Source organism: Melospiza georgiana, chromosome 5 (genome assembly GCF_028018845.1).
Source record: "Melospiza georgiana isolate bMelGeo1 chromosome 5, bMelGeo1.pri, whole genome shotgun sequence".
In the NCBI taxonomy this organism is placed as follows: Eukaryota; Metazoa; Chordata; class Aves; order Passeriformes; family Passerellidae; genus Melospiza; species Melospiza georgiana.
In genome coordinates, this window is record NC_080434.1 from 27,412,501 (window position 1) to 27,425,033 (window position 12,533).

The window sequence follows — 12,533 nt, forward strand, 5'->3', positions numbered from 1 at the left end:
CCAGTGTAGTCGTAGCCTCCATAACCACCATAGCCTTGGCTGTTGTAACCATAGTTCCCATACCCCTGATTCCAGTAGTTGCTGTATCCCTGGTTCCAGCTTTGACTGGGGCCTGCAACACAAAGCTCAGAATTATTTTTATTCAGGCTATTCCCTCACCATCCAACACTGCAGCAATACAAGCTTACCTCCACCTCTCCCTCGAGCTCTTCCAACAAATCCTCCCCGACTTCCCCACTGCTGCTGCTGCTGGTACTGTTCCTTTGACATGGCTACTTTTATTTCACACTGGAAATGAAAAGTTAGAATGAGATTCAATCAGCAAAGATAACCCCCAAACATCACTCTTAAACTTACAGAACAGTAAGCAGAAAACTGGATTTGGTGACCCTGGTGCCCTCCCTGCAAAAATGGATGGCTTACACTGTCTAACTTGAGAACAGTTGTGAGACACTGTAGAACCCATTCTGAAAGGAATGCTTATTTCTTTGTAGCCTCTCTCTTTTCCCTTTGAACTAAACTTCTGAGGCCTGTTCATTTGGGAAAAGTGAAACCAAACTTGAGTTTGGCCAACATGCTAAACTCAACTCAACTCTGTTCTGAAGCTTCCACCACATATTTGTGCAAGTACCAGTCCAGCTACAATTTGAGTATATGCTACCAGCTAGAAATTCAACCATGTTTCTGAAAAGAATTGCAACTTCTAATAGGGAAGCCTAACTTCCCATTTCATTTCAGTTTTGGAAGCTCTCTAAGACAAACTGACATTTGCTGTTAACAACAAACACACACACAAAGATCCAGCTACCAGGAAACGTGGGGCTGCCTGATAGAGCAGAGCAGTGACACAGCACTCTGCCCATGCTGCTGGAGAATGTGGGAGCTGCACCATGGAAAGGGTGCTGGGGTCCAGCCCTCTCCCCATGGGGGTGCAGTACAAACCACACCTGAAACCCCTCAGCTCAGAAACTAGGGTAGCAGTCACCTACATAAATACTTCACAGGCCCAATGCCTACATGTGACAAATAATGCTTACAGGTAGGTACTGGCAGACAATTATCCCCAAACAGATGCCACTGGTAATGTAATTCCCTCTACTGTCACAGTTCAGTTTGTCTAGGAAAAAAATCCACCTACTTTACTAAGCCCAACATTGTGGTATTTCTTCTCCATTATTTTCTTCACTGGTTCCTCCTCCTTGAAAGTAATGAAGCAAAATCCACGCCTCTTGTTAGTTTTGTTGTCCATGGGGAGCTCTATGGATTCGACCTGGTGGAAGACAGTGATTTTACCTTTTATCCTGCCATTCATGTCACTGCAAAATCCTTCTAACAGGTCATACTGTTACTGAAATTACTTAGATTTGAATATGACAATATGACAAATACAGAGTCAAAGTTCTCTGTACCTACAGCACATGGGACTTCCCAGGCAAACAGTAGTTAAAGTCTTTAGTCCAGAGTAAACTATCTGTAAGTTTGGAACAGGGCACATATGTAGCAGCCAAGCTGCCTGAACAGTTATGACCTGAAGCTGGCACCATCTGATAACCAATAGGGGAGCAGCAGCTGTAGCAAGCTCATACAAGACCAGCTTTTAAAAACTTCCATGATACTTAGCTTGTCTGCACCACCAAAAACTGGGGACAGAGACTACACAGTTGTACAGAATTTAGGCCAAAATGTCTCAATCTGTGCTACAGGAGATGAGCTGGGGGGCTGAAGAGCATCTCACTGACCAAAGCATCCTGCTCTAAACACTGCCTCCCTCTCCGATTTATCCCAGCTCCCCCTTCCATCAAACCAGGCTGCTCAACTCAGAGCCTGTAACTGAACATCAACATTCTGACCACTAACACACATGGAACTACCATGGCCATAAAGCTTACATTAGCTTTACATTAGCATCCATGCAGCTGCACGTGGGGAATGTTTTCTATTAATACATTTGTGAACACAGAACAGGTTCCACAAATAAAAGCAGTTTGTTTCACCACATACCTCACCAAAAGCTCCAAAGTATTCCCGGATTTTCTCCTCAGGTGTGTCTGGAGATAAGCCCCCAACAAAAATCTTTTTAACAGGTTCTTTTGTTTTCATGGCTTTAGCTCTTTTTGGATCAATGACCTTTCCATTCAGCTTGTGTTCTTTCTGGTCCATGACCTGAGGATAATTAAAACAGAGTTTTACACAGTTCAAGCTAAATACTTCACTGATGTTTTGAGTAAGACCAAAATTGATTCAATTTCAATACTTGGATAACACCATTAAGTTGTTGCACAAAAACAAAGTTCTGTGATTTTTGATCACTATCCACTGACAGTTCTGACAACTGGAACCACTTATTACCCAGCAGAAGCAAGAGTGTAACACCTCTCAAAAAGTGGTGTTACTCTTCTCATCCTCAAACCTTATGAAGTAAAAAATCTGTACTTTAGATATCACAAAGGTCACGAGGTGAAAACATTTCTGTGTGCTGCATCCACAGCATTTTAGAAAAGCTAACAACTAATTTTTGCTTGGACAGAGCTTAAATGTATCAAAGCTATTGGCCGTACTCTAGGGATTCATGGTGCAGCTCTGGATTGTAGCAGAGCTGTACTACAGAAGTCCTACAGTACAGCTACAGGACCAGAAGTTCTTTGCAATTGCTGCTTTCACGGCAGCAGGCAGCAGACATTTTTCAAGTGCCCAAGTCCCCTGGCTTGCAGAACCTGTAAATGCCCAAATCCATACATACCTCAGGAATCACTGCTGGTCCTGGACACAGCATCATGAGTAAGATGGTTCATAAAAGAAAGCATTTTCACAAGCACATGAAACATACTGCACCCCTGAATCATCTTTAGCAGGAGATGCAAGAACAACGCCTACAGTCACCCTAGTGAGTGCTTTATCTCTGACACCTGAATTTGAACATGTTTCAGTACTTCAATCCTACCTTATCCACGCTCTCCGACTCTTTGAAGAGCACAAAGCCAAAGCCTCTCGATCTCCCAGTGATGGGGTCCAACTTGAGAGTGCAGTCCACAACTTCACCAAACTTGGAGAAGTAGTCCTTCAGATCCTTCTTCGTGGTGTCCCAGCTAAGGCCACCAATGAACATTTTCCTGTTAAGGCAAGTTGGTCAATCTGTAAATGTGTGTTACCCAAAATCCTGCACTGCCAAGCTTTATGAGCCCAATGCCCTAATGCATGGAGCTGGCAGGATTTTATCAGTCATAGCACTACACACACGGGCCTGCACTTTTTGACAACTTGCTTAAGTGAGTCTGGCCAGGACAGATAAAGATTTTCACATAAACAAACATTTTTCACTGTCTTCTCCTGCAGCTGCTTACTCTGCTGTCCCAAGAAACCACTAGTAGTAGTGACAAAAAGATAATTTACTACTCCTTCACATCCCCATCACACGTTCAATTCCATCCAGTTATCTGTGGAGCCTCCACAAACTGAAACACATGCAGGCAGATTAGATTTGTAAGGAAGTGTGGTTAAAACAGAAGCATTTATCTACCAGTCTGGACTGGACATATGCCCAAATTAATAAATTAAAATAAATTTAGTCAAGTCCCCTTCCCCAGAAAGCCATTATGAAAAAGCAAAGTATTGGATGGTCAGAAGTTCTTTCCTCACAAAAACTTTATATAAACACCTGGCATAATCCATTACCATCAAGAGAATGTCATTCCAGTATTTCTACAGCACCAGTGCTGCTGGGCAGATATGAATTATGTGTACAGCACATAATTCATAACCTGTATTTTCAAAAGCACACTGGAAGCTTAGAATCAAATCATGATCATCCCAGCATGTTAGTAAGGCATAAAATCCCAAAATTTTAAAATATGAAAAATCAAGCCAGTATACCCACAAATGAAACATTCCAGGTTATTAGGCATAGGGCTTAGGAACCCATTCAAAAGAGGATTTGATTTGAGATGATCTCTTCTAATACTGATAAAGAAGATTTTACTTTGAGTTGTAACCAAAAAATATGATCCATGATGATCTATAAAAGCACTTTCTACAAAGCTTAGCCTGTCTTCACTGTCCTAACTTATTTCACAATCAGACACAGTTATCAGAAAACCTGAAAAACCACTGTCTCATGTTTCCAACCTTTCCACTTCCCACGCACAAACATTGCTGCCAATCATGTGAAAGAGCACTGTACCTCCACAGCTCAAACTGCCTCAAATCAAAAGCTGCTCCTTTGAACTAGCTCTGCTGACTTAGCTGTGCTCTCACAGAATTAACAAGAGCATTCCATTTCTGACAAAATCCATGCCGATGAGGGGTTCGGGAGCTTCAGATGTTTTTATAGCAAGTGCCCAATTCTGTCAAGAAGGAGCACCAATTCCCCATCCCTTTATCTACTTTTCCAGTTAGTTCCAGATCTCCCTTCAACCAAGCACCAACAGCCCCTTCTATCAGCTGTGACTTCTTACTGTCCTCATGGAGGAAAGGGCCCACCAGGTAAACCAGCAGCCTCACCCCAGCACAGGCAGTACAGCAAAGGAGCTTTCTGCCCTTTGCTCACCCATCATTAAGGCCCTTAGCTTGTCTGCTGTTCTGTGGAGGGCTTCTGTGTTTCTGACACAGGAGGGGTAGGGATGCTCCAGCAGCTACTACTGAACTGACACTTGCTACACAAAGCACCTGCCTCCATGTGAACATGCAGACCCTGCTCTGTACTCCTAAGGACAGGCACACCAAGAACCACGAGCTCGACACCAAGAGCCTTGGCAGGTTTTCCATCTCTCCACGCAGGAACTGCACCTCTGAGCCCACTCACAGAGCAGCAAACAACGGCTGCTCCTACATCAACCACTGCTCCAAGGGACACTGAGCTCAGGGCTACACCACAAACATGAGCACAATTCAGGAGCAGGGGCACAGTGCTGCCAAAAGCTTGTAAAATTCACACATTTCCTAGCCCACAGTATGGCTGGTCTAAGCCACATCAGCACATACAGCTTCCCAAAATAAGTTACCAGAAGTGCACTGGGAAAGCTTTCAAACCTTAGCTGAACAAGGTATCACAGATCGGCTTTTTGCCCTTTACTACCAGAAGTGTTGTCAAAAAACTTTATTTCCTGTGCAGCATGAAGAATTGATAGGTCAAAAAGACTGAACCAGACTACGAGTGTGATACCTGTAATCACTGCCCATTGTCACTGCACGGCTTAGAGACCACTTTTTCTAAGCTCTCTTGCCTCAAAAGAACTTGAGTTTGCACATGAAAACCCTTTAATTGCTGTGTATTCAAGGGTAATAAGTAAAACAAACACGCAAACGCCAAAGGCATTTACAGCTGTTAAGAACAGCTGAAAAGTAACAAAACCATTTTAATTTCTGCAAATCCCAGCAAAATACTCAAAAAGGGATTCCTGCTCTCTCTCTCTCTCTCTCTCTCTGCATTATCCCAGATTATTTACATCTCTCTCAGCAACACCCCAGGTTATTACTGAAGGAGGAAGACACTCAGGAAGGTTTTGCAGCAGGAATCAGCAGGACACAGCAGTAAGCACTCCTTTATCCAGGTTATTTTCTGCCTTGACCAAAAACAGACCTGCAGCTCGAGTTTCACGGCCCGACAGGAGACAGCAGAGTGCAACAGCCTGTCCTGTCGCTGGATTTATTGCACACAAATTTCACTGGCAATACAGAGGGACACTGCCCCAGGCAGAGACCCTATAAAGATTAAAAGCTGTATTTACTCGCCATACAACAGAGTAATAGAACATGCTGAGCTGGAAGGGACCTATCAGAATCATCAAGTCCAACTCCCAGCCCTGCATAGGACACCCCAAGAGTCACACCATGTGCCTGAGAACATTTTCCAAGCGCTTCTGGAACTCTGTCAGACTTGCTGCTGTAACCACTTCCCTGTTCTATTGCCCAACCGCCCTCTAGGTGAAAAACCTTTTCCTGGTGCATAACCTGAACCTCCCCCGCCTCAGCTTCCTGCCTTTTCAACTCCTACTTCTCAAGTTAGGACACCACCTAACATAATCCTCCCGACAAGTTCCGAAGAAGCAGGGACATGTTTTAGGCTGGGAAGAAGTCCCGGTGCCTCTGGCACTCAGCTAACACTCAGTAATGTTTGCAGCACAGGGCAACACTGCAACTGCAACCAGCGCATTCGGCTACACCGAGTTCCTGTCCTCACGCACGCACCGCACTTTAACTCATAGAAAAGGCATCGTTAAAAAGGAAAATAAGTGAAAGCGGCCTGCAGTGTGAGGCACATCGCACCGTTCGCACATCGCGGGACCAGACACCGCCCCCGCCGCTCGGCCCGTGACGTCGCCGAGGCGCCAAGTAAACAAACAGGGCAGCGAGCGGGGCCGGGGGCGCCGCGCCCCGCCCGGGACCGCAACCCGCCCCCGCCGCTCACCCCTCGTCCTCCTCGTTCTTGCTGGCGTCGATCTTGGCTCCCTCCGACTCGACCCCGCCGCCGCCGCCGCCTCCCCCATCGGTGCTCCCCGCCCCCGCCTGCCCCTCAGGCTGCTCCGCCGGCTCCGCCGCGCTGCCCCCGGCGCCAGCCGCTACCGCCGCCGAGTCCAGAGCGAACTGCTGATCCGACATGGCGCCGCCGCCGCCCCGCACCGGCCACCTCCGGTGCCGCCGCCTCCCCGCCGAGGCCCCGGCCCCGCTGGCGGCCCCGGCCGAGCGCGCCGATCCCGCCGATCCCTCCTCCTCTCGCTCCCTGTTTTTAATGGCGCCGCCACCGACCCAACCTAAAATGGCGGCCGGAAGGAGCGCGGCGGGCGGACACGTGACACCGCCCCCGGGAGCCGTGAGGGAGCGCGGGGGGAGCTCGGCGCGGGCCCGGGAGCAGCCGGGGCCCGGGGGGCCGACATGGACACTCACGGAATCGATAGGGCTGGGCTGGGCCTCTGGAGATCGTACAGTTCAACCCCCCCGCCCAAGGCAGGGCCACAGGAACAGGTCGGGGAGAGTTTGGAATGGCTCCAGAGAGGGAGACTCAACCCTCCACGTAAGAAGTCCTTCCTCATAGTGAAGTGGAACTTCTGTTTTAGTTTGTGGTCATTACTCCTTGTCCTGGCACTGGGCAGCACTGAAAATCACCATCCTCTTGGCACCTGCCTTTGAGATATTGATGTGCATGGTGAGATCCCCTTCAGCCTTCTCCAGACCAAACAGGCCCAGCTCCCACAGTCTCTCCTCATGAGAGAGAAGCTCCAGCCCCCATCATGTTTGTGGCCCTTCAGCGGAGCCTCTGCAGGAGCCCCTGGCCTTTCTTGTGCTGAGCTCAGACCTGCACACCGTACTCCAGCCTGCACTTCACTAGCATGGAGTGCAAGGATTACAGATTGAAGTAAAACTTGGATCTTAGTGGGGTTTTGCGTGTTAAACCCCTGGAGCAATGAAGCCATGCTCTTGTGGCACAAGTCTCCCTCAGCTGCTGTGGAGGGCAGTGCTGGATCCAGCTACATTCATGAATGCAGTGTAGGAACTCACACACTGTTGTGGCTTCTTGCTGATTCTTCAGTTTGTAGTCAGTGACATCAGTGAGTTTTAACAAGCAAGGTTTATTTTGATGCTTGACTAGGTATTTGTGCTGAAAAACATCAAATCTTCAGGCAGACTGCTTCAATCCTTTTGCCTCAGACAAAACATGCTCCTTTACCCATCCCAACCACTCTAATCCAGAAATGTGCTGGGCTAATGCAGTGTTCCTTCTCCAGCATTCAGGCTTTTAGTTGTTGCTCGCTAGTGTGCACTAGATGGGAAACCTGTTCTCTGAAGGTGAGAAGATCCAGTACAGCACCCCACTTGTACAGAAAATAGTTGCTGATCCTGAAGTTCAAGAACTTGTTATCTCCTGCTTGGAATAGAAGTGGTGTGGTAAAGTAACTAAGCTACATTCTAGAATACTTGAGGTTTTAAGTGCTTGAGAAGCCTTGAAAAGCTCTAACTCCTAGAGTAGTGCCATCAGCATTGAAAAGGTGCTGCTATAGTTCTAGATCTCTCCTGAGATGTACCAAACTGGCAGTGTTGTGCCACAGACCATTCTCTCCTTGCTGCTGCAGAGGGCAAGACACGACTCTGCTCTGCCATCTTCCCACAGTGATGCAAATTCCAAGGAGAAAGAAGGGGGTGTATAGACCTGTTCTCGCAGTAACCTTGATCTCCAGAGAGAGCTGGCCTTCTATCCAAGTAAAACTATAGTTACACCACTTAAAGGTGACAGCAAGACTCCACACTCACTTAAGTAAGCATTTATTAGAGAATCTTTTAACATGAAATTATACAAATAAAGTTTGTATAAACACAAGTCCACATTGTGTCATAACATGAATGGCAAAAAGAAAGTAAAAACCATAAAAGAAAACTAGTCGGCCGCTATGTACAGTTGGACACAGTTGTGTCATTCACTAAAAGTCTTTTACAAAATAGTCATTTCCTCTCACGAAGACCACCCTCCATTCACTCGCGATGCGTTGCAAGATGGCTTTTTGTCGCAGTATCTCTACCTAAAAAATCAAGACAAAATGCATGTCAGATCTGTGGCAGTTACTACAGGATTGTTAAAAGGTCCATTTTCATGAACTGCTTTAAGTCTTCTATATATTCCTTTCTTCACTGTTAAAGATCATATGCATATTTATTACGGTAACACAAGAGGTTTGTTTAGTTACCCATTAGTAATTTACTTTCATAAATATCCAGCCCATGTAGGGTGCTGCTCCAAAACAGCAACCATCCAATTTAGACAAGCAAGCAGGCTCTGGATCACTTTTTTTCCATTGGAAACACTGCCAAAAGGCTTTCTGATTATTTGCTTATACAACTAAACGACTTATGTGCAACACAAGTCAGGTCACTTTAGTTCAGACAGTCCATATGCATATGATCTTTAATGTTTATCCAGATTTTAAAGTTCGTTTTGGTTTGCAGATTTCACTATTAGCTATAAAAAGAAAAAAGCAAGCATTAAAATCTTAAAGAATGCACATTTAAAATGAGGTTCCACAATTGAAATACAACACTAAACAGAAGACCAAATGATTAAGCTGTAAAGGCATTTATGTACTTTAACTCCTGTAAAAAACCATTTAAGTTAAAGACACTTAATCTCCAAAAAAGATTAAAAAAAGAAGCCAAAGTCTGAAGTTTTCCACTTTAATCTTTACGCTGGTACATGAAGTTGGAAGAGACCATACCACAGGACAGCGTTTTCTGGTGTATGCCTTGCGCTCTGCCTGCAACGTGCGACCCCAGAGATAGACGTGGTCAGGGTGACACACGGCCTGCAATGAAGTTCCCGCTGGCGGGTACAAACAAGGTATAATGTCAGAGTTAGAAGACAACATTCTTGTTTTCCTTAAGTTGTACCCATTTCAGTACTTTACCTGTTAATACTTCTAATAAGTTTAATTATTCCTCTAGATCACCTGGTACACAACGCAAACCAGAAAAACTCTTATGTTTTTCTGAAGTACTAAAGAAGATAAAGTCACACTTTTACAAAGTTAAAGATCTATAGACACGTAGGCAAAGCTGGTTTTAAAAAAAAAAGTATTTTTTAAGTTAACAAAAGCTTAATTAAAGGAAAAGTCATGCTAGGCAAGTTTTTACTCTTCGTTTGTCTATTGATCTTTAAATTAGATTAGGCATGGTCGGAGTGGAGCGTGCGCTCCTGTACACACCTGTTTGTCAGGTACTAGGTACTGCCTTAGTAGGGCTGGTAGTTGTTTTGGTGGTTGCCGCCGCCACGGGACGCCTTCCCATACGTGCTCTGTTGGCCTGCAGGGAGCATGTGGGGAAAAACAGAACCCACAGGCGTTAGCACCAGCCTCAGAGGGAAACTTCCCCCACAGCAGCACACCAAGGGATCCCATATTCAGAGCCATGGGCTGACCAAGAGCAGCGTTGCTCTTGTTATGGCAATGAGGGCAAAGGCACTTACCACTGTAATCTGTGTATCCCGGCCCATATCCGTAGTTGGGATAGTTGTACCCAGAGTAGTCGTAGCCTCCATAGCCACTGTAGCTCTGGTCACTGTAAGCACTATTGTAATTCCCATAGCCTTGATCGTAATAGTTATTAAATCCTTGGTTCCAGTTTTGTCCCTGACCTGAAAACAAGCATAGCAAGTGTAAGTTTCAAAACTTACTTCACTCCTTTCCTGTGCCCCTTCATCTAACTTTCTAGATACCAGAATAATCAGTAATTGCCTGAGCCCCAAGTGACACCACAGGATGAGCCTCGCAGCATGGTGTGATTTGTGTCTGCTTCACCTTCAAGGACTGAGATGCATTAACCTCAATGTACCAGCTGATCCCTTCTGATCCATTTGAAGGTGCAGCAAAGTGGCCACCCCACGCCTTAGCAAACAGCTCCTAGTTTCCTGCCCTTGGGCCAATTAAGTGAATCCCTCTGAAGTGAAAGTGTAAGTGTGCTGGCTACACTGACCACTAAGGGTGCACAGAAGCACCCTACATCCACCCTGCCCCTTCACCACTTGAATGCAAGCAGATCAAGAAGAGATTCCTCAGCTTCAACAAGCAACCATAACCACCAAAACACCACTTACTCACAGGCTACTTTACACATTTGATTTAAATGAGATCTGCACACAACTTGCAACCTGGAATATCTACAAACACCAGAGTGTTTGGTAAGTGCTTAGATTAATAGAGCCACAGAAAATACTCACCCCGTCCACGCCCCCTTCCGCCTCCACGTCCACCAGAAGAATTGCTTTTCCCTCCTTTCTGCTGCTGCTGCTGCTGCCTGTACACCTCTTTGGGCTGTGCTACTTTGATTTCACACTGTAAGGAGAGAAATCCATTAACTTACTAAGAATTCCAAGAGCATTCTGCGAGTCTCTTTCACAGAAGCCTACAGAGATAGATTTCACATGCTAAGAACAAGAGTTGTCCTACCTTGCCTGAACCAATCTGGTGGTATCTGCTCTCTAGTAACTTCTTTACTGGCTCTTCGTCTGTGTATGTGATAAAACAGAAGCCTCTCCTTTCATTCGTCTTTGTGTCCATGGGAAGTTCAATGTTTTCAATCTGAAATCAAAATGAATACAAACAATGCATGAAATCTGAAAGCAACCTTTTATGCCACCAGAACTATCTGGCAGTGCAGAATCTACAGACTACTTTTGACAGCTATAAATCAGACCATTACAGTTCTATGAAATCATTAACATATAGATTCAACTATCTCTAGTTTTGACCAAGTCCCTTCTCACAAATTCTTTCGTAAGAGAGGCAAGACTACACTTGAGAATTAGAGATATTCTTATATAGTATACTATACCTCGCCAAAAGCACCAAAGTACTCCTTAATCTGTTCTTCAGAAGTATCTGGACTCAGCCCACCAACAAACACTTTTTTGGGTGGCTCCTTCCCTTTCAGCGCTTTTGCCCTTTTAGGATCTATTAACTTGCCATCCAGTTTGTGTTCCTTCAGTTCCAACACCTAAAAAGCAGACAAAGGAACAAAGTCTCAGACCGCCACAGCTACACCAGCTGGCTTCGTGCCCTGGGTCCGCAGGAAAAGCACGCACCTTCTCCACGCTGGCAGCATCCTTGAAGAGCACGAACCCAAACCCCCTCGACCTTCCAGTGACCGGGTCTGTTTTGATCGTGCAATCCACAACCTCGCCAAAGCGCGAGAGATACTCTGTCAGGTCCTTTTTGCTGGTGTCCCAGCTGAGGCCTCCGATGAACATTTTCCTGGAGGGAAGGAAGCGGGGACGGGTTCGGGTGAGAGCGCCGGGAGAGCCCCCCCGGGCCCCACAGGCCGCCGCTGACGTCAGGGCCCCGCTCGGCCCCCCCGTCCGTGTCCCCGCCCCGCGGAAACTGGGTCACCGCCCGGGACACAAAGGCGGGCGCGGCCATGGAGCGGGAAGGGAAGGCCGCGCTGCCCCCGGCCCCCGAGCCGCCCCCCCGAGCCGCAGGGCGGGCGGCGGACATGGACGCGCGACTCCCCCGCACCTCCCCCCCCACCACGTCCCCGGCCCTACCCGTCGTCCTGCTGGTTCTTGCTCGCGTTGATCTTGGAGCCCTCGGCGAACTCCTCCTGGCCGCCGCTCATCTCGGTCGCGTCCTCCATGGCGGGGCGAGGGCGGCGGGGGTGCTCGTGCGAGCGGCGGAGACAGCGGAGACCTGCGCCCGGCAGAAAATGGCGGCGGAAGAGATCCGGGCACCGCCTGCGCCTCTTTTATATAGCCGCGCCGACAGCCAATCAGCGCCGCCCTCCCGCCCGGCGCCGCAGCGCCCCCGGCGGCTCGCGGCGGGGCTGCAGCAGCCGCCCTGCGGCCGCCATCGCGCGGGCTGGGCCGGGCCGGTGCCGCGGCTCCGGGCGGGCACGGGCACCGCCGCACCGGGGACCGCGCTACGGGCGGGTGCCGGGCTCAGCGGGCCGGCCGGCGGTGGGTTGTAACGCGTAACCCAGAAACCCCGTTCCGCCGCCGGCGGCGGGGAGGGGCGGGGCGGGCGCCCCGTGGGCGGGCACAGCCGGCGCGGCGCTCCCCGCCGCCG

The 12,533-nt window shown here is 47.9% G+C and overlaps 2 protein-coding genes across 5 annotated transcripts in view; both read right to left on the reverse strand.

The window, feature by feature from the left end:
- The window catches only part of HNRNPD (heterogeneous nuclear ribonucleoprotein D), a 9,369-nt gene extending 2,500 nt beyond the window's left edge, over positions 1-6,869 (reverse strand). Inside the window, 7 exon segments of the mRNA XM_058024706.1 lie at positions 1-112; positions 189-288; positions 1,139-1,270; positions 2,002-2,163; positions 2,942-3,110; positions 6,404-6,824; positions 6,827-6,869. The exon segment at positions 1-112 is cut by the window's left edge and continues 35 nt beyond it. Of these exon segments, the coding sequence (XP_057880689.1) occupies positions 1-112; positions 189-288; positions 1,139-1,270; positions 2,002-2,163; positions 2,942-3,110; positions 6,404-6,824; positions 6,827-6,869 (1,139 nt within the window).
- A 1,368-nt stretch (positions 6,870-8,237) lies between these two features.
- HNRNPDL (heterogeneous nuclear ribonucleoprotein D like) lies at positions 8,238-12,202 on the reverse strand. Of its 4 annotated transcripts, XR_009114495.1 has the most exons (9): positions 12,017-12,202; positions 11,558-11,726; positions 11,308-11,469; positions 10,923-11,054; positions 10,694-10,808; positions 9,944-10,111; positions 9,684-9,780; positions 9,198-9,301; positions 8,238-8,507 (listed from the first exon to the last, which is right to left on the reverse strand). XR_009114495.1 is itself a non-coding variant. In XM_058024958.1 (8 exons), the coding sequence occupies exons 1-7, from the start codon at positions 12,103-12,105 to the stop codon at positions 9,710-9,712; spliced, it is 906 nt and encodes a 301-aa protein (XP_057880941.1). In that variant the 5' UTR covers positions 12,106-12,202; the 3' UTR covers positions 8,238-8,507; positions 9,684-9,709. The 4 variants fall into 4 exon arrangements, 3 of the variants coding, with proteins under 3 accessions (XP_057880941.1, XP_057880940.1, XP_057880939.1); XM_058024958.1 differs by lacking the exon at positions 9,198-9,301; XM_058024957.1 differs by having other exon boundaries at positions 8,238-9,301.
- Between the last annotated feature and the right edge of the window lie 331 nt (positions 12,203-12,533).

What these genes read in the sequence shown, in the direction of transcription:
- HNRNPDL (XM_058024958.1), bottom strand. Translation starts at nt 12,105, where the DNA reads ATGGAGGACGCGACCGAGATGAGCGGCGGCCAGGAGGAGTTCGCCGAG. An exon ending in ATGCTGCCAGCGTGGAGAAG is followed by an intron (nt 11,470 to 11,557) that starts GTGCGTGCTTTT and finishes TCTGCTTTTTAG; the next exon opens with GTGTTGGAACTGAAGGAACA. An exon ending in GGGATACACAGATTACAGTG is followed by an intron (nt 9,781 to 9,943) that starts GTAAGTGCCTTT and finishes TGCTCCCTGCAG; the next exon opens with GCCAACAGAGCACGTATGGG.